At 40.4% G+C, this 21,300-nt stretch overlaps 2 protein-coding genes across 10 annotated transcripts in view; both read left to right on the top strand.

Moving 5' to 3' along the window:
- Positions 1-8,951, top strand: nup107 (nucleoporin 107). The gene is given in 29 exon segments (XM_018671712.2): positions 1-55; positions 713-795; positions 1,179-1,274; positions 1,400-1,426; positions 1,429-1,493; positions 1,702-1,837; positions 1,922-2,025; positions 2,316-2,457; positions 2,524-2,558; positions 2,628-2,699; positions 3,174-3,262; positions 3,370-3,434; positions 3,509-3,603; positions 3,605-3,652; positions 3,827-3,917; positions 4,098-4,177; positions 4,781-4,840; positions 5,030-5,175; positions 5,291-5,339; positions 5,505-5,574; positions 5,723-5,838; positions 6,104-6,293; positions 6,403-6,509; positions 6,812-6,914; positions 7,166-7,323; positions 7,519-7,644; positions 7,802-7,915; positions 8,107-8,274; positions 8,744-8,951. Coding segments are annotated over 29 exon segments (2,751 nt in total). The 5' UTR covers positions 1-47; the 3' UTR covers positions 8,852-8,951.
- mdm2 (MDM2 proto-oncogene) overlaps positions 1-19,885 on the top strand; it is a 40,063-nt gene extending 20,178 nt beyond the window's left edge. For 2 of the 9 annotated variants that reach the window (XM_051077793.1, XM_051077792.1), the window contains exons 2-12: positions 13,290-13,357; positions 13,452-13,526; positions 13,993-14,126; positions 14,210-14,259; positions 14,375-14,433; positions 14,776-14,869; positions 14,964-15,157; positions 15,244-15,375; positions 15,616-15,687; positions 15,784-15,970; positions 16,676-19,885. In XM_051077793.1, the coding sequence (XP_050933750.1) occupies positions 13,307-13,357; positions 13,452-13,526; positions 13,993-14,126; positions 14,210-14,259; positions 14,375-14,433; positions 14,776-14,869; positions 14,964-15,157; positions 15,244-15,375; positions 15,616-15,687; positions 15,784-15,970; positions 16,676-17,163 (1,536 nt within the window). In that variant the 5' untranslated portion in view covers positions 13,290-13,306 and the 3' untranslated portion in view covers positions 17,164-19,885. Of the gene's footprint in view, positions 1-9,944; positions 10,062-11,822; positions 11,862-12,781; positions 12,906-13,289; positions 13,358-13,451; positions 13,527-13,992; positions 14,127-14,209; positions 14,260-14,374; positions 14,434-14,775; positions 14,870-14,963; positions 15,158-15,243; positions 15,376-15,615; positions 15,688-15,783; positions 15,971-16,675 lie in introns of those variants that run through there. The other 7 variants (XM_018671708.2, XM_051077796.1, XM_018671706.2 and 4 more) reach the window with 7 other exon arrangements.
- The last annotated feature ends 1,415 nt before the right edge of the window (positions 19,886-21,300 follow it).

Here is a 21,300-nt window from a genome sequence, read left to right as displayed (position 1 = left end):
AAGAATTCTGTTAAACCTCGTGAAGCGGGAATTGACAGCTCACGACCATGGACTGGTAAAACATATTATTTCACATTTTTTAAACTTTGATAAGTGCTTTTACACTTCTTTTTAGCCCTGTATGTGAATTGTGCTTCGAGCCATTAGCTGCTAAGTTAGCCGGCTGGTCCGGGTCGGGTTCATTTTACTGTGCTAGCTGGGGCTAACAATGCTAGCTCTGCTAACGCCGCCGTTCACAATCACTGTTGATGCTAAACAGGCTAAGTGGTGTGTGGTTTGTGTAGTGTTGACATAAACTTAGTAGTGGAAGAAGTGCTCAGGCCCTTTACTTTAGTACAAGTATCAATGCCCACATTGTAAACAGTTCTTCATTTAAATATTGCAAAGTATAAGTGCTGAAGAATTTGCAGGAAAATGTACTGAAAGTAATAAAAGTAAAAGTACTCAATACAGTAAAACGTTTCCTGCGAGTACTATACAATCAGTTGGCAATTTATTATTATTATGACCTATTACAAAACAACTAACAAAGTCTGAGTCCTCGCCTCCAACTTATGAGCCCAAATGCAGTCAGTATTAAGTGCTCAAGTCCAGTTCGGGTCACAAGTCACACAACTCAGGATTCGAGTCAACATGTCCTGGACGTGAGTACCACAACACCTGTGTGTTTTCATGTCAGTGATAACATGTATGAACTGGTTTTGTATCCCAGGGGTCAGAGTGAGCTGCCGTCTCCTGTTGTACGAGATGATGAGGTGACGATCGCTGCCCGGAGAAGGAGGAAGAAAGTGGCCTGTATCCTCCATCTGTTTGCATTGAATGTGTGAGTGGTGTGTTCAGCATCAGACAAACCCGTTGCTGTTGCTTATTGAAAACAATTGTGACCATTGAGTCAGTGGGAACCTCCAGATCTGGAAGAGTTTAAAAATCATAAGCAAGCATCATAAAAGCTTTAGAAGTAAATCAGTAGAAGAGGATGTTGGATGAAATTTCCAGCATCCCTGTTTGTTTGAGGTTTAGAAAAGGTAAATGAAGGAACTGAGAAACCTTGAATGTGTTGTTGTATTCCTTTAGCTGAGACAGTTATATGGAAAATGTTATGATAAAGTGATAAAGCAGTAATTATTTATAATGTCCGAACTATCAGTTTTGTTGTTGTTCCTGACTGCTGGTCTCAGTCCCGTCACCCGGCAGTGGCAGTCCCGTTGTTTCCACGGTAACACCAGCCCGCTCCCTGCTGAGGGCTACTCCCGCGTCACTGTTCAGACAGGCTGGTAGGACACACAGTCATCACACAAGCTGATATTAAGCCTGATTTCAAGCTGCTTATTGATTCATATCAAAGAGCTCTGTATTTGACTGAATACCCACGTGTGTCTCATCTCTCGCTCTTTCTCAGTAACTCCCAGGGTTCCAGATGTTTCCTCCATTTGGCACCAGGAGGTCGAACACCTCGATACACGCACACACCCAGAAATGCACTCAGCAGTCTGGTGAGACACAGACACACACACACACACTCATAGAGTTGGATGTGCGAGGGGTCGCTGGTTCCATTTCAGCTTTTTCTTTAAACTGTATCCTCTATATTACCAAACACAGAAACATGGGACTCTCCCTGATAATAAAATAACCCTACAGGTTTATGTTATAACCACTCGTAATAATTTAACAAATTATGGTTTGTGTCTATGTGTCTAGAATTTGGATGACAGCGATTGGACCAACAGCATGTACACCTCCCCTGTGTCGGGACTGGAGAACACCAGCTTCTTCACAGAAGACATCACCAACCTTAGCTCAGCTCTGCTAAAGGAGGACGACCCAGGAGAGGCTGGTGAGTAAAACAAACACACCCCCTGTAACTCTGCAGTGTTTGTGTACTCCAGCTTGTTCACGCTGTACTTTTTGATTGTTTCAGCGGCTGCCAGTCTTTTCCCAGAGTTCCTTGCGTCTTTTCTGAAACATTCATCCTCTGCAGTGTTTGATCTGCTGGAGGATTATCAGGCACTCTGCCAGGACAAGGTGAGTTTTGCGCGAGTGTGTGATCTTGTACATCTAATCTTTATGATTGCCAGTTTGAGTTTTAGGGAGCTTTGATGATGGTGAGAATTAAGGACTAGATAATATGTTGTCAAGGAGGATCCTCGCAAGTATAAAAGTATGAGTTTTAGTGTGTTGAAATGAACCAATAGTAGTACTACAAGGTTACCAGCTAAATCCAAAATACACTTAGTACCAGCATCTGTAAATCACAATAATTAACTGACTGTTCCAGTGTAAATACTCACCGTCCTTCCCTCACTGTATTTAAGGTGGATGTGCTGCAGTCTGTGGTCCTCAGAGCCGGTCAGAACAGTAAAACAGCAGGAGTCCGCTGGCTGCTGCAGCAGGAGAGCAGCACCTGGAGACTCATCACCTCCCTCTACAGGTACCTGTCTACCTGAAGAACTGCCTGTCTGTCTAACTGACTGACTGCTTGTTTCTGATTGATCACCTGTCTGTTCCTGCAGGGGGGTCCAGTTGGCACTGGAGATGACATCATGACAGACGTGGTGGTGAGTGACAGTTTATGACTGTAGGCTGACACACACACACACATATCATATTGTGATTATTTCATATAGGTTCCCAGTGAGAGTGAGAAGGTTGTGGTGGAGCAGCTTTTTCAGCGGGATGCCGTCATTCGACAGAGCCAGGTAACAATAACACACACACACACACACTAACTCCTTCAACTGCCTTGGTTGTTGAAAAAACCACAGCAATGGTGCTGATGTTGGCTAATAGAACTTGATGATGATGAAATTAAAAGAGCTCCAGTCTGACGTCATATGGTCAAAAACAATGTAGGAAACATTTTATGTATCAATATAAGGAAGGTTATATTAACTTATATTATATAAGGCCTGTATTGGTCCACACAGATCTGAAGTTTTCCCCTGGTCAAAGGATGTTTAAGTCACTTGCTTCCTGAGGTTGTTTCCATTGCACACTGTCACATTTTGCTTTTATCAATACACTTGTAACTTTTCTGCTTTGTACTTTTACAATGTTCAGAATTTTCAAAATGCACATACTAAAGAGCCTTTTGAAATGAGAGCTACAAGGTGCTATACAATGTGGAAACCCACCCACTGGTAGTTGTTGACTGTGTGATCACTGTGTTGCAGCTGGTCGTTGATTGGCTGGAGTGCATCGCCAAGGATCAGATTGGAGATTTTTCTGATAACATAGAATACTATGCCAAAAACGTCTGCTGGTGAGTTCCCCTCTGTGCATCTGTTTTTAAATATCAAGTCTATAGCATCAGAAAACTGAGAACCAAATGAGTATCACAGCAACTCTGAATATGTGTCTCTTTCTTAGGGAGAACACTCTTCATGCACTGAAGATGAGGAGGAAGAGCGGTGCTGCCTTCACTGTTTCCTCTGGTCACTGAACTGGTGAGGCCTGTTACCACAACAAACACAATACCTCCTCATTACTAGTGTTTTTAAATACATAGATAACCTGTGTTTGTTGTGTGTGTCCAGGACCCCAGATGCTCCTCTCCGACAGCAGCGCCCCCTGGCGGACCTGGACAGAGAAGATGACGCCCGGACTGCTGAAGAACCTGTTCACTCTGATCAGAGCGGGGATGACCGAGGAGGTAGAGAGACAGTCAAAACAACAGGGAGAGAGAGAGGGAGATTTTGGTTCATACTGTTTTTAAAGTACATCCAACTTAATAAACAACCACCAGAAACAGCAATAGAAGATTTGTCTAAGAGTGTCTCCTTTCCCTCCTGGATCCACAGCTGTTTCTGTGTGTGTGTGTGTTTAGGCTCAGAGGCTGTGTAAACGCTGTGGTCAGGCCTGGAGAGCAGCCACTCTGGAGGGCTGGAAACTTTACCATGATCCCAACATGACCTCAGGTTAACCTCTGACTTTCTCATCACAGTCTCTAAGCGTGCACTCTCATTAGTTCTGAGTACATTTGATGGCCATAGTTGCTTCCACTGTAGACTGTTGCCTAACATTTGTTTGTCACTCTATCACTGCACATCCATCATCCCTGTCTACATGACTCCTCATCTCTTTCTTTCTCTCTGCAGGCAGTATAGAGTTGCAGCCTGTCGAAGGAAACCCTCAGAGAGGAATCTGGAAGGCCTGCTGTTGGAGAATGGCCGAAGAGGTAAACAACACAGACACACACAGGAAGGCTGATCCCTGAGGGGTAATGAAGCTATAGCATACGGTCCACAATCAAAACACTGACAGCAGATTTATCCATAGTGTCTTTCAAATAATAATCCACTTTCTGCACAGTGGTACAGTCAGTCAAATGTTTAAAAAGCAGAATATTACTGTTTCACTGTGTCCAGGACTAAAGCCCCATGCAGACTGGATTTATGTCTCTAGGGGAGTTATGGTGATTTTAACATCACCTGCTCTGGTCATTGATTCTAATCACATGTGTATATATAGGTTTTTAACTCCCACCCACAATAATAATTACATTCACAATTACCTCCTCCTTTTTCTGTGAACATGCTGCTCTTCCTGCAATTTAAGTCACTTTCTTGTGCCTTAAATAGGATGTGTGGAGGGTTTTTTTTTTTTTTTTTTTTTTGGCCCGCTTTTTTATTTTTTTAAAATCAGCTCAGTATGAGGGTAAGATCCCATAAAAGCTCATCTTGTGGACTGTTGTAATTTCAGCTACAACCTCTTACTGGTATTCTCTTTTGAGCCCTGCATTTATTTGTTTGCATAATGTTAATCTGTGTGTGTGTTCTAGGAGCAGTTAAACAGATATGAGAGAGCGATCTACGCCAGTCTGAGTGGAAACCTCAAACCGGTAATAATCATAACCATTCTGTTTGTAGTTCCCAGCTTGAACTTGATGAACACTTCCCAGAACAGTGATAATAACAACACAATAATCAGGCAGTGTAATAGTTTGTAGTGATCCACCTGGTAATAGCAGGTAATGTATGGTACATTAACATTATGTTTGTGTTTCTGTGTGTGTGTGTCTGTGTCTCAGCTCCTGGCAGTGTGTGAATCATGGGAAGACTGTGTGTGGGCGTACTTCAGAGTGATGGTCGACTCGCTGGTTGAAAAGGACCTGATGTCATCGGGTATGGCCCACCAGGAAGTGGAGACACTGCCACGAGAATACCTGGAGGCCAAGTACGACACACACACATACAGAAATACCGTACAGTGTTGAATTATGGGTTGTTTTTAGTCTTAGTGTTGTTAGGCCAGCAAATGATTTCATTTCTCTGTCTGTCTCTCTCCTCAGCTGGACCATGGAAAAGGTGTTTGAGGAACTTCAAGCCTCAGAATCGAAGGTGAAACTCACACAGTGACTGAATGTTATTGGTCAACATCAAAGTCACATGACTGAACCCAAAATAAACCCAGCTTCTTTCTGTGTGTGTGTGTGTGTGTGTGTGTGTGTGTGTGTGTGTGTGTGTGTGGTGTGTGTGTGTGTGTGTGTGTGTGTGTGTGTGTAGAGGGTGTTGGAGGAGACAAAAGAGCATTACCACATCATCCAGAAGTTTGTCATCCTGGGAGATCTGGATGGTACGACTCCTCTTACCTCTGACATCTGTTTATTGCCTTGAGACCTGCATTTAGATAAATACAGGAAGATTTTAAAAAAAAATCACATTATCAAGATTAACCCTGAAGACAGCAACTGAACTGTAACTTCTCTTTGTGTCTCTCTCAGGTCTGTTGGAAGAATTTTCTGATTGGCTGACAGCCTCTAAGCCCCTCCCCTCCCACCTGCTGCGTTTCATGTCTCACCTCCTGCTGTTCTTCCGTTCTCTGGGTTTGGCCCTGAAGGTAAAGAAGAGAAAATTTACAGTCTATATGGCCAACAGACCATTTGTCGTAGCTTGCCTTGTGGTCCAGCAGAGGGTGCACTTTCAGCCTGCCCAATTGATCTTACAAGTTTCAACAACATGATCACCTTGTGCCTACATTTTAGCAAAAATCTCAGCAGTTTTAAAACATAACGTACAGAGCTGGAAGAAAATGAGAGACTTTCTTCTACAGAGGACCAAAAGCAAGCTTTTATTTTTTTATTCTCTCCACCTGTCTGTTTTAGGAGGAGGTGTGTGTGGATGTGCTGAAGGCGTATGTCTCCCTCCTGATTCGGGATCAGCAGACTGACCTTGTGGCGAGCTATGTTGGCCAACTACCAGCTGAGCTCGCCACGGCTCAGTACGCTGCCTTCTTGGAGACCGTCACCCAGGTGGAGCTCCGCCCCCGGTGCCTGCAGCTCGCCACTGAAGCCGGTGAGACACAAAAAAATGGAAAAAAAAAAACAAAAACACTGAGGGGCCAGTAAGACAGCAAACATTATTACTGAGAGAATACTGAATGTTTGTTTTTTTGTTTATGCAGGTCTGGATGTTGCTGCGATAACAAAGCTGGTGGTGGAGACTGTGAGGGAGAGAGACGACACTGAGTTTACACACCACAGCCAGACGCTGGAGACAGGAACTACAAAGGTATATTTTGTCTACTAAAACTATGTTGCAGTTATTATTCTAAACATATATGTTCACTAACACACTTTAGTTTCTAACAGACATCAACAGTTTGTTTATGATACACAAAATGTTACAAATGCATGAATGAGACTAAAATTTAATTGATGAAAACCAAGAAAGTGACTAATATCTAACAAAAACAGATTTTTGTCAAAAGGAAAAGAATAAAGCTAAGTCAGGTGTCTGTATTGGCACAGGTACACTGCAGTGTTTGTAGTATTAGAACTCGGTGGAGTTACTGTGTTGTTGTGCTTTGACAGGAGGACCAAAGGAAGATTGACATTATCGACTGGCTGCTGTTTGACCCCGCCCATCGAGCCGAAGCCCTAAAACAGTCCAACGCCATCATGAGGAAGTTTCTGGGTACCGTTTGATTGCCTGTTTTATTTTTTTATTTTTTATTTTTTGGGTCATTTTTATTCATTCATCAGAAGTGTATGAACCACCTTGCTCTATGGGTCACTGGCATTGTTACTCCGATAGAAAGAGTTCTTTTGAGTTGATTTATTTAGTTTTGTTTTATTTGTTTTTTAATGGTAAATATGAGAGGACATACAAAGCATGCAATGACAGGATTGTAATAGATAATATCTGTCTTTCTGTTTTTCTCTCAGCCTTGCAGAAACACGATGCAGCCAAGGCTGTGTTCTCTAAAGTACCAGATGACTCAATGAAGGAGATTTGCTGTCAGTGGGCGGGGGTCAGTCAGACCACCTTACCTGCTGAAGATGAGAACTCCATCAGAGAACACCTGTGTATCAGAGCCTACCTGGTCTGTTACCACTCTCTGTATCTATGTTATAAATAATATCAAGGCCAATTTGACCATTGTATCAGTTCGTATGACTGTATTAAGAAAAAAAAGGTTACTACTAACACTGCACTGTGGCTGCTGCATTACTTCAGTCCGTTTTGTAGGAATCAATAAGGTTCATTGATCTGAGTATATCTTCTGATGGTCTTACAGGAAGCTCATGAGGCCTTCACTGACTGGTTCAGCCACAGTAGCAATGCCCCCCAGAAGCCAGCACCTGCCCCCGAAGCCAAATTCACAGAGAAAGTAGCCAATGAGATGAGAGAAAAGGAGTACCAGGTACACACACACATACAGCTCCTGTTGACTCTGATCAAAGCCTTACATCTTTAAATAACAGTACCAATACAGTGATGTATAACACTCATTCATATCAATGTTCTTACTTAAGTTGTTCACTTTCAGATGTTTACTTGTCATTTTGTGTACTTGTCAGACCTCCCTGTCTGCTTGGTCGTGTCGTCTGGAAGTTCTAACTGAGGATGTGAAAGAGAGAATCTACAATGTGCTGCTGTTCGTCGATGGAGGATGGATGGTTGACAACAGACAGGTTAGTATTTATAACAGGACACGTGAACCATTTAGGAACTTTTTAACCCAGGAGCTAAATTTAGTTTCTGTATGATAGTTACAGGTGTGCACTTACAAAATCAGATAGAACTGTTGTACTGTCCAGAATTTATTGGTGTGTATTTTTGTCTAATTGACGTCTAGAAATGACTGATTGGTTGTTGTATTCAGGATTCAGAGCAGGATTCAGAGCGCAGCCACCAGATGGCAGCATTGCGTTCTCTGTGTCTGCCTCGCCTCAGCTTCTTGCTGCTCAGCGTCCTGCAGAACTCCTCCAGACACCAGGAGGCGCTGCGACTCGCTGACATCATCTCCTCTGACCAGCACCGTCTCTACCAGGTGAATACAAATGTTCCAGCTTCTCAAATGAGAGGATTTGTTGCTTTTCTCTGTTTCTTATCATCATTATAAACCTGATATCTTGTGGGTTTTAGACTTGAACAAAACAAGACCTTTTAAGATGTCAGCACAACTTCTGTAAAGTTGCATCAAACATCTTGTCACTATTTGACATTTAGCAGACTAGAAATAATGTGCATTGATAATATTGATAATGTAAATAATGGCTAGTTGCATCCTGCTCTGCAGAGACCTCTGGAGTTTTCTGACATTTAAGAGTAATTCTTTTGCAGCTTTTATCCCTAGGTTTGCAGGGAGTATCCTTCACTGTTGGCCAAACTTTCCAGCAGTTAAATAAATACAGGCCCTGTTCTTGTTCCTGTTTTCTTGTATAATGTTGATCTGCTGGTTGTCTGTCTTCATCAGGTTGTGGTTTTTAAAGTCTGTTTGTTTCTCTCCACAAATTCAGGTATTCTCTAAAGAGGAGCTGAGGAGGTTTCTGCAGAAGTTAAGGGAGTCATCGCTCTCTCTGTTGGATCGAGGACTTGACCCACTTGGCTATGAATTACAGCCATAAACTAATATATGCACATACACACATAGTCTGGAGTTTGAATCACTGTTGTCTTTTTGGATTGTTTATCTTTTTTGCAAAATAAAAGCCTGTGTTTCCTGTAGTTGTTTTGTGTAAATGTTATTTAGTTCTGTAATGCTGGTACTATGGGACTGCCAGTCAACTGCATGATCATATTAAGGTTTTTACTGTGTCTTAAAATGCCAGCAAACCTCACCACAAACGGATAAGTCTTGTTAGCATTTTGACAAGACCATATAAAATTGTTTGACAGCTGTGAAAGGGGTATGGATAAACACTCACACCATATATCATGAAATAAATAATTGGAGCAGAGTAAAATAGGAAAATGTTTTATAAAATATTTTAATGAAGTAATATTCAAAAGCTCAGAAAAAAAAAGTTGTAGTTGGAAAACAGTTTTTACTAATTGTTGAAGTAACTTTTAATGCAAAAATGCCAAACCTTAAATAATTCCAGCTTCTCAAATATGACAAGTTATAAATATTGTCAGTATTATTATGTAAACAAATCAAAGTATTATGAAGATGTCACTTAGGGCCCTGGGTAACTGTGACAACATTTCTTCCCTGAAATTTCACAAACCAAATGATCAGTCAGTTAACTGATACAATAATCAGCAGATTAATCCATAATGAAAATAGTGATTATTTGTTCTGTATAATATAATATAAATACTTATAAACATGTCTGCCTTTAACCAACAACAGCGGTAAAATGTTGCTTGTATATTGATACATCAGTTATACTTAACAGTTCCTTTTCAATATTTAAAGAACATTTTCCTGAATATACATACCATGTTACTTAACATTTTCAATGCAGGACTTACACATAATCAGGAATTTTTACAGTGTGATCTTAAGACTTTCTCTAGCACTAACTGTAAAAATAATAATCTATCACTAATTGGATATTTTGAAGGTAAATTCCATTTATTTTGGCGCTTAAAGTTATTAAAACAGAGCATGAAAAAATACATTATTCATTACGTATACTTTATACTTATCCTGGCTGAGTGCAGTGTCAGTTTTCGGCCAGTAGGAGCGCTACACAAAAACAAGTTCCAGGAATACAACAGTCAACAAACCGACTGGCAGTAGCACAGTAGTATGCTTAATAGTTCAGCGGCCTGATAAGCTGGTGGATAAATGCTGCTGTGGGACATAATTTAATCAAGAGTAACTGAAAGGTGCGTAAATAATGGTTAAACTTAACTACGACACGTTATAGTGCGTGTAACCTTAGCAGCGGTTAGTGAGTTAGCAGGTGGTTAGCAGTATGCTAGCAGGCCGCATAGCCACGGGGTTTCCTGGTGTAGCAGACGCGGCCGCGTTTGCTCGGGTATCCTTACTTGTGGATTCCTTTAAAACAATACGGTCGAAAAAAGCTACCACCACAAAAGTTACCAGTGTGAAAGGTTTTACCCACGGCTCAGTTATTGATGTTGGTATATAGTTTATATTTTATTATTCTACTTAATTGTGTAATGTCGGGCTCCTCTCTAGTGTTAAGTTCATATAAGCAAACCAACGGCTACATTTAACTGTTGCAACACCGCTGCTTTTGACTTTAATTTGAGGTGATTCTGAAATTATATAATTGTGTCGTGAATATTGTGAAGTTACAGGCCAGTGCTGCGTTTTAGCATTAAATGTTTTCGGTTTGCTCGTTGACATTGATGCAGTTATTTTGCATGTTAACGTAACCCGCTATAACTTAAAATTTGATTAATTTAACAGAAAAAGATAGCTATTGTATTGAACAGACAGAGTAAAGTCGGTGCATGTATTAGTATAATGCACCCTACCAATGCACGAGTTCAGTTTGTGTCTGTCAACTGTGTTTGTAGGATGGACAGACAGTGATACAGACAGACAGACAGCGAGGAGAGCGGGACAAGTCTGGGCATATTTTCACTGCATGTGTGTTGTAATGGTAACAAACTAACAGCTGACTCATGCGGTGTGTGTGTCAGCTGTATGTGAACAAGTCATTGTTTCTGTACAGTCACACAGACCGCTGCCCAGACACGTTCACACTGCAGGGCCAAACGGTGCCGAACAAGACTAGACCAGTATGGGCTATGTCTGGACAGGTTGTACAGATCCTTAGAGCAGTTGATAAGATTAATCTAGGGCTGCAACTGACATTGAAACTGCCCATCACAGTTTAACCACTATCAAAATGTAATCTTCAGTTGAGTAATCGTTGCTTCTTTATTGAGATTAATTACGGTTTTAAACCCAAAGACTATCATGTCAAGTGACCCCATGTGTTAAGGTCAGGATTAGTACAGTCCTGTCAAACACTGAAACGCAAAACTAATTTTATTTTCTGACAATCTGATTTTACATAAGATGATTTGAGGGCTGCAACGAATTGAATCAACAGTTAATATTAGACGGACATATCATATACTATACTATACTATTCTTAAAATTAAATCCATTTGCTATCAGTTTTTTCAATAGTAAGTTTATGGGTGGGACCAAATTGGATACATGAATAATTTATGTGTTAAAATAATGCCAGGTTAAATTTTTTAAATCCACATTCTCCTTAAAGCCTGAGGACAGACCTGCAGTGGAGAGACACTCTGGTCATGCCAGTGTTGGTTCCTTAGCCCTGCTTGGTTACCACTGGTTAGTCAGTGTGGTTGTTCAGTCTGGTTAGTGTGGTTACCTTGATGATGAGTCATTCTGGACTAGTCCCGGCATGTCTACAGGAGCTCTGTGATTAAATCAGCTGTTACAGTCAGTTTGAACGTGAACATACAACCCTGCTGCTGACTCAGCCCTGACTGGCCCTGTAAAGGCCCTGATAGGCCCAGTTAGGCTAGGCCAGGACATTTAGGCTGGTCTAGTCCTGACATGTCTGAGCTAGTCTATAAGAGGCTGCAGCTCTGTTCTGCTCCACTCTGACTGCACTTTATCTATTTTTACTTGCACAGGATGATCTGCAGCTGATATTTTTCTCTCTGTATATACTGGTAAGACTCTTATTTTTATAAGTAATAACTGAATACACTGTAAATTACTATATGTCTGTAAGATTCATTCACAAATGACAGAACTGTTTACCTGGTAATTACTAATGTGGTAACTTAATAAGGGCTGAGTGATAATTAAATTTTTCATTCTGTCAAAGTTATAGCTTTGTGAAATTTGTGAAAATGTTGTTTAAATGAAGGATTCCAAGAAAATGTCAAGTAAAAACAAAACTGACAAAATGAGTTGTTTGACATGTTAAGAGTTTTTTCCTCTTGGTATAATGCATTATAATGGTAAACAGCTCATTTAACACCAGTTTTATCATTTATATGTGATATTTGTTGTGATCTGGCAAATATTTATACAGTATACTGATGAAAAAATGTGTTATAACTAATATCATCATTTTAATTTTAGTCAAATCGCCCAGCCCTGCCAACACTTTCTGTCAGTGCACTGTGCACTGAGGATGACCAACTCCTACATTAACTCTATACTCATCATAACACAGATTATATAGGACATTATAGAGGACATGTCTCAATACAAAGTTCTGATGCTATTTTACAGTTTTATGAATTAAGGCAAGTAATCAACAGGTTGTATATCTGTGTACAGACTGCTGTGGAAAATATATTACCACATGTAGAGTTACAGTCAGAGGTACAAGAGAGTAAACTGACAGGTGAAGCACAGGTGTACAAGTTAGTGTTGCTCTTCTGCTGGATTGAATGAGATTGTGTTTAAGTGTTTATTAAGTTTTAAGACTATTTCCTTGTTGACATGTGTTTCCTCTTAACCTAAATCTGAATCAAACCCTACCCCCGACCCCAACCAATCGTCTCACGAGATGCTGAACCTGCCCCCAACCTTACCTTAACTCCAACCTAACCTAAACTTCAAACTTCAACTGTAACAGAGGGGGGCGCTATGGGAAATACCATTTTAACGGGAGGGAGACATGGATCCACTTCCTGGTCGGCAAAATCCAACCGTTCATCTCTCCTCATAATAAGCAAAGACCAGTGTTGAAAATTATGCAGGTAACATTAGCAGCTTCTCATTTATGGCTGTTGGTGACCGGGCCCTACTTTGTGCCCTCATGTCTTGGCATAAAAACGAGTCACAGAGGTAACCACTGATATCTGTAAAGCGTGTTTATACTTTCTTCATCCGTGATATCCACTGATAACTGTACAGCTGATCACTGATCTAAACTGAATCTAACTTTATTCACAAGTGATAAAAGTTAAACTCAGGAGATTTGATGAGGGATTCAGTTTTGGTGAAGAGATGTGATGTTGGATTCGGATTTGATAAAATGCTGTAGAGCCCAGCCCCGCTGTAATGTAGGATTTCATTACTGTATTGATCTCTTATAATGATCCATGTAATCTTTAATGACTTGTCTGTGTGTTTGTGTACAGGATCAATTAGCCTCACCATGTCAGCTGATGGGGAGCTCAGCACCGACACCAGTGACGACAACAAACTGGTGAGAGCGACTGACTTCTCTGCTGGCTGTTTACTGTTCACTGACTGTGACTGTTTACCGTGTGACTTAACATTTTGTGTGTGTTGGTGTTCAGGTCAGACCAAAGGTAGAGTTCCATTCTTTGCTGCAACATGCAGGAGCCACTAAAGATGTTTTCACCATGAAGGAGGTACAGCATGTCTGTGTGTATGTTGTTACACTGATTAGAAGTCACAGTGAAACTAAAGCTGTCATTCAACTGCATACTCTGTATTTACTCTGACTTATTACAAATTTTATGAGGTAACTTCTTAAAATGTTAAATCCACTAATGTGCCCAGTTCAGCAGATGGTGGCATCCTTGGGAACTCGAGTCGTTTTTACTGTTGCAAACTTAGTTTCAGGAGTCTGTGCTTTTATCAGGCAGACTACAGGTGATGCAAGTATTATATGCACAAAACATAATTTATGTGTGCTTTAATTTAGTATTAAACTTACTTTAGCAATCATCTCGTGACCACTTCTCAACTCTCCGGCAGGTCTCAACCTCTAATTCAAGAACCACTGCCATATAGAAGTGGAAAATCTTTACAACTTTAAATCATGTTTCCTGTACATTTTAAGGCTTCATTCATTCTCTGACGGTCTTCCTGCAGGTGATGTTCTACCTGGGTCAATACATCATCCAGAAGCAGCTGTACGACCAGAAGCAGCAGCACATCGTCCACTGTTCCCAGGACGCACTGGGGCGGGTACTGGGAGTCGACAGCTTTTCTGTTAAAGAGCCACGGTGAGAGAGAGGAAAAACTCTGTGTGTTTGGTTCAGCTCTGAACATCAGCTACTGAGGTCACTAAAACATGTTTCTGTTTCAGAGTTCTGTTTGCAATGATCACCAAGAACCTGGTGGCTGTGAAGAGCCAAGGTAGGTTTTGTTGTGCTTCCCCTCGTCTCTCTCTAATGTCAATCAGTTGCTCAGTCTCCTTCTCTACCTGCCTGCTGCTCAAAACTAAAACTAACTTCTTTTTTGTCCTCTTTAGAATCGCCACCAAACTCGAATGAACCACACAGCAACAATCAGCCAGAGAGAGGGACAGAGGTAAGACACCGAATGTTAGGAGCATTACATCATACACACACCATTTTTAGGTTCACTTTGAGTCAGATTTTTGGTTAAATGTCCTGTGAGAGGGCTGGCAAAAAACTGTTGAAGAAGTTAAAGGAACAGCACAAAGTAATTTTAAAGAACAGCAGCCAACTGCAGGAATCATAGTTCAAAGATATTTATTTTGGGAAATGACTGAAACTTGTAAACTTGAAATGTATCTAGGTGACTGTTCAACAAGAGTGTGAATGTGTAAGTTATAAACAGTATTTTTTAAAATCATAAAATGGAAGATGAAATTTGAGTCAAAGTGTGTGTGTGTGTTTGTGTTCTTAGGAGGCAGATTCAGAAAGTCGCTCATCATCACCAGACAGGAGGAGGCGGCGAAGGAGGAGGCGGAGGAGGAGGAGCTGCAGGAGCAACGAACCAGGTATTCGTGTCTTCCGAGGCGCCACCACCTCATTGGTGCTCATCAACAAACCTGTGATACTGTGACTTAAACCCGAACTACCTGGTCTCCTCAGGACCCTCCCACAGTGTAGAGGATGATGAAGATGAGGAAGAGTCGGACGAGGAAGAGGAAGAAGAGGGTAAGAAGAGGAGGAGGTCTGACAGCTACTCCCTGACGTTTGATGACAGCCTGTCCTGGTGTGTGATTGGCGGATTGGGAAGTGGGCGGGACAGACACAGCAGCCAATCGTCGGACTCACACAGCACAGTGAGTATTACACACACACAAAGACTTTGTTCTATTAATCTAAAGTTGTTGTATTTGATCATAAGACTGTGTGTGTTTGTGTTTAGTCTGGGAGGTCAGAGGTCACGGTCCCAGCATCAGACTCAGACAGTGACAACTTCAGTGTCGAATTTGAGGTTGAGTCCATTGATTCTGATGATTACAATGAAGATGATGCCTCTGTGTCTGCCGATGACCAGGTAAATATAACAACCACTCAACCTCTGAATGTATTAAGGATTATATATATATATTATTGGCTGGAAAACATGAAAAACTTGAAAAACATCTTATTGAGATATGACTGAAATTCTCAATATTAAATATATGGTGCTTGAATATAAGCAAAGCCTGTCACAGTAATATGACTCCTGTATATTTGTACCAAAAGTCAGCTCCTCTTTTTTTTTTTTTTTACCTTTCTGTCGGTTTTTGTTCAGGTGTATGAGGTTACAATCTTCGAGGCTGAGGATGACGACTCCTTTGATGAAGACACAGAGATCACTGAAGCTGTGAGTCTACACACACACACAAACACACACACATACATATAAAACAAACACACACTTGTTATTTCAAACTAATGTTGTACGTGTTTCCTCTCTCAGGACTACTGGCGGTGTGTGAGGTGTGACGAGTTGAACCCCCCACTCCCCAGGAACTGTCTTCGCTGCTGGACTCTGCGCCAGGACTGGCTGCCTGAGGTGTCAAACAACATATCTAACTCCAACCCCTCCGGTCCTAAACCTCTGCCCACAAAGCCAACCATCCAATCAGCAGCCAAAGAAGCTCCAGGTACTTTTTAGCTCAGTGTTCTTGAAAGGAGGCCAGGTTATTATTCTAACTATCACATTCATGTGTGGAATTATATTTAGTGACAAATGCCATCTATGGTAATACAAACTACTTGAAGCCTAGCTTCCCCTTTAGCTCCTTAGCTATCATTAGTTAATGTTATAATTATCTGACTCATCTCTGAATGTCCAGAGATACTGATTCAGATTAAAACAACAATGTGATGTAGTTAGATACAACTTCAGGACTCCAAGTTTTAACAACTCGGTGCTTGCTTTAGCTGTTGGTCTTGTACAGATGTATGCTAACGCAAGATAGTTTATTGACTGACGGACTCATCACTCTGTCTATGTCTTGAATGTTTAAGTGAAACATTCCTTGCCAACTTTTTTAATGTAGGCTTTTCCTCTTTAACAAACCATTTCTGGCTCAGTGCACAGACTCCTTCTTACAGTGCATGGCAAATATAAGGTGCATCTATAAAATCTAAAAATGAGAAGCCTGCTAACAGCTTTGACAGTGACCTTGATGTAATTGTTTTTGGGCCTCAATAAGGGCCTCAGTAATCAATATAAGCATCTAATCAGTGTTAATTTATTTACACAGTATACTCACTGGGTAGTGCATTAATTTTGACAGGGTAGTACAGTCTCAAAACAAACATGGTCATTCTGCACTCACTGGAAATTGATGTGTCTCCTTAAGGTTCTGATGTCGAGGAGAATGAAGGAGTTGATGTTCCCGATGGGAAAAGAGCAAAAACTCCCCTTCCCTTGTCACAGTGTCTGTCTGACTCCACCCACTCTGCTCCTGACTCCGCCTCCTCTGCTCCCAACTCCCAGGATCTCTCTTCTTCCCAGCCCTCCTCCTCCTACTCCTCCCTCGACTCCCAAGAGCTTCTCCCATTTTCCCCGACCGCTTCACCTCCACCTCCCGTTCCTCCACCTCCACTTAACGCCCCCGCGGTCCCCGACTTGGAGCGCAGCGTGTCAGCGGAGTGGCGGCTGCCGGATTCGTGCCTGGACCCCTGTCTCATCTGTCAGTCCCGGCCGAAGAACGGCTGCATCGTCCACGGACGGACCGGGCATCTAATGTCCTGCTACGTCTGTGCCAGGAAGCTGAAGAAGAGAAACAAGCTGTGTCCGGTGTGCAGGCTGCCCATCCAGTCTGTCGTCCTTACCTACCTCAGCTGAGACACCCAGTCTGTCCTCACCCTCGCTCTGTTCTCACCTACCTCAGCTGAGATGCCAACTCTGTCTTCTCATTTAGGCCTTTTCCACTACAGGCACGTAACCTCACAAAAGTTAAAGTGTAGCCATTGTCACGGGTTCTACTTTTTGGGTGAGTTAGGTATTTTCAAAGTCTTGTGATGTGCCCAGTGGTGAGCTCCATTAAGTAGTGATTCAGTGTTGAAAAAGTTATTTTGGTCATTCTCTGGCTCTAGCTTATGCTTTTCCTCATCATATATGATTGTAAACAGCATATATGATGAAATTTATCTGCTATAACAGGACATCTGAATGCATCTGCTTGGGCTGTGGTAAATTATTACTTTTTGTCCCTGATATTTTATTTTCTCAGAAGTTACTGTGTGGTATCCCAGATTGTTCTGTCGACATCTTACTGTGGGTGGGGTTCCTCTATTCATTTAACAATGTAAACATGAAAGAAAATCAACATTGGTGCAGTATTTTTGATCACCGACTGCCTCACTGTGCACAAAGTCAGGTCGTTATTTGGCAAACACAGTGGGAAAATAAGGCTGAAGCTGGAAACTCAACTTCACGGTGTTCTTTTAAGTTCAGGGTACAGGTCGTTAAGTTCCTGTAGTGGAAAAAAGCTACGTCATACTCACTTCAAGCAACAGATACATATGACGAGGGTTCAAACGTGTCAACCCCAGTCATATTCAACAGCTGTCACAGGTTACTCTCTGGTTGAGACTCCAGTTCAGCCCTACTCACTTCACAATAACCACAGAATTACTTACAAAAGTTCAGTTTCACTTCTCAGCTTCTGTCCATAGGCACATGTCCACACTTTCTGGTTCTCCTCATCACTTTATCCTCTCTCTTTTCGGGACGCTCTTTAAAGGATATATCTGGTGTTTTTCTGTGTTTTTCTTGTTGTCAGCAGATGACATGTAAAGACCAAAACCAACATGTAAGTCCATCTCTGAGCCCCAAGCCCGTTGGTTCCTACAGAACATGTAAAGCACCCGGCCCCTTTAGTTCTTGATAAATAGTAATACTCTTGTCTCACTAAATTGATTAATCATTTAGTTCATTAATGGTCAGTCTTTCTAACTTCCCAGAGCCCAAGCTGATGTATTTATATGTGTTGTTTTTGTTGTTTTATATGTCTCTGGATAACAGTTCAAAACACAAAGAAACAATTTTACAGTGTTTACAGTGATATAAAACAGAAAATCAGCAAGTTCTTTAATCTGAGATTAAGCAGCAACGGTCATTGATTTCTTTGACATTTTATAACCAAAAATGCTAAACACGTTCTGTTGGCAGCCTCTCAAACTTGAGGATTTGTTGCTTTTCTTTGTCAAGTTTCACTGCAAACTGAATGTTTCTGTGGTGGACTGTTGGTCAGATGTTTGAAGACATCACCGTGTTCCATTGTAACAATTGAGAATTGTCAGCTTAGTGTGGTTGACTTTCAGCTAAATTTGCTCCTCTGAGTATTTCATCCAGCAGGATACATTCACTGTTGGTTTTAGTCTTTTTATAGGATTTGTTGACCATAAGAAAAATTTAGAACATCACTAAACTCGTCTTTTAAATGGCACTAAAACATCAACATGATTTTTCATTGCGAAACAGACATGATCTCCGATCTCTTTGTTGTCACTTTCACCTCCTGTCCTCTCCCGCCTCAGCTGAACCCGCTCTCACTTTAAAGGAACGCTCCAAAATCATTCTGCTCTCCATCTTACCCACAAAGACTGGAAGCAGAGGGAAACCGCTAACTGTGTCAGCCACCTTTCAACAGTCTGTGGAGGTTGGATTCACACCATCTTCTCTGAATTTAGGTGAAAAAGACTTCCCCCTAATACGCCGGATTGTTCCTTCAACATCAGTAACGCTGTATTTGGTAACATTTCATTTTACGGGTTGATAATTTCCTGGAAAGAATTCTGTAATTTCATAGGAATAATAGGAAAAATATCCAGCGATTAATGCCAATTTTATTCTCTAAAGAAGGGAGAAAAAAGTAGAACATTTTCAGAAAAGCTGAGACCTAAAAAGATTTTCTAGTTTACTGTAGCCGTTATTTTGTATTGATTATTCATAAATATACCAATTAAACACTGTCTATTTTCCCTATAGTTAGAACCAAATTACATTGTTCTTTTCAGGGAGCTTTTTGTAAATAGCAAGTTATTCAAAATTATTGACCCATGAAATAAAGCTTTACGTTTTTATCTTATGGGTCTGTAATTTCCTAATCATTTAATTGAAAATTTCCTGGAAAGAAACATGAAACGTCAGTAATTATAGTAAAATTTGTCGTTTCCATGAAAGAAAAACATTTTTCTAACTTTTAATTAACTTTATTATCAGAAATGTAATTTGTCACATACTTTAATCTGTTATCTCACTTTGCTGTGCACTGACTTTTAAACTAGCAAGAAATTAATAGAATACTGTCTCTGTTTTTCATATATTCTCACCAGGAAAGTTCCAACAAAGTTATTAGAAAATTAGTAGGAAATTATTGCCCCGTAAAATAAAGTGTTCCATAACATGCTAAATATTTATTTGTTTATTTAAGATGCTTAGAGGTTTATTTAAACAGACACTTTTCTATGAGCTCTTTAAATAATAAGATGAATCTACTGAAATTTATAATTTCTTGTTCAGAGTTTTCTGTGAACTGAATAAAGTTTAACTTGTCTTATCACCAGCCTGTTGTTTATTTTATCACACATACATTACACTGCATTGCCCGCTGCTGGTTCTGGATTGTAACTAAGTACTGTAGTGAAGTACAAGTTTAGAGGTACTTGAACTTCAGTTGAGCGTTTCCACTATATTTCAGAGAGAGATATTTTTACTGCATTACATTTATCTGACAGCTAAATTTCAAATTAACAGCATTTTCTTTAACTTTTTCATTATATTATTGGATTATTGATGCTGATGTATTCACACATAAGCAGTATTTTAATCAAAATTGATAATTAGAATTTTACCCATTTAACATGCTGTTGGGTGGATGAATTTACTATATAACAATGCACTGTATTATATAGATGACCCCCCCCGCCCAGAATGTCTCAGTATGATGTCTATGATGGGATAAGTGCTTTGGTTGTGGCACCATTTTTTTTAGCCTTGTTTTTTCATTTACATCTTTACAAATTAGCATCATTTGAAGTATGCCGAATTAGCTATTGGCAGTTCTTGTTTGTAATATACCCATGGATGTACAAACAACAATCACTGAATTACTTTGATAGTGAAGAAACTTTAGTAACGCGATGATTCTCCGTCAAGATCTGGAATTAATTTGGAGTGTCTTTTTTTCCTGATTTGTAATTGGATTTATGAATTTTATTCGTAATCAATTATGGCATCCTCTGGAGGTGCAAGTAAAACTGAATATATAAATAGGTCTCTATGTTCAGATTTGTGAGTTTGAAACGAACCCTAATAACATCTATGAGCTATGAGTCAAATTCACTGCTGCAGCTGCAACTGCTGACTGTGTTGTTCAGTCCAAATCAGTGCAGAGCACCTGCTCCTTTCACCTCCGTCAGAATACTTACCTAACGACTACACATCAAAAAGGAGAGAGAAAGTGAAACCAGGAGCTTGTCATGTAGTACATATTGAATCTGATGCTGTCTAAAAGTGTAGTTATTCATTAGGAACACATGGAGGCAGTGTTGTCATATTTATCTTTACATACCATAATTAACTGGCTGATAATCAGAGCAGGAGTGCAGAAATATCAGATTTAAAGATTATTGTTATTGTCTAGACTTACTGGAGTAAAACCTAATGTTGATTCATCAAATATAGATACACAGTTAAATGTAAATAACAAATGTTTACATAATGTAAAAATAAATATACTTACCAAACTGGATGATGAGCTATTGGTATAGTAACTTCATGGTTGTTCATGTTGGTGGATGATGTGCAGAAAAAAAAAGTAAAGTAAAAAGAAGTAAAATCAGTGTTAGTGTATATTTTATCAGTTTAAATAATTCCCATCAGATTGTACCATCTGTTGAATGCAGAAAGACTCAGTCAGTTTAGTTTGACTCTTTAACCTTTCCTCCCACAGCACCTCTAAGTGATGCAAATTCC

This window comes from Lates calcarifer, linkage group LG18, assembly GCF_001640805.2.
Source record: "Lates calcarifer isolate ASB-BC8 linkage group LG18, TLL_Latcal_v3, whole genome shotgun sequence".
NCBI lineage: Eukaryota > Metazoa > Chordata > Actinopteri > Centropomidae > Lates > Lates calcarifer.
The sequence above is the reverse complement of the archived record's forward strand: the minus strand, read 5'-3'. Positions and strand labels throughout refer to the sequence as shown.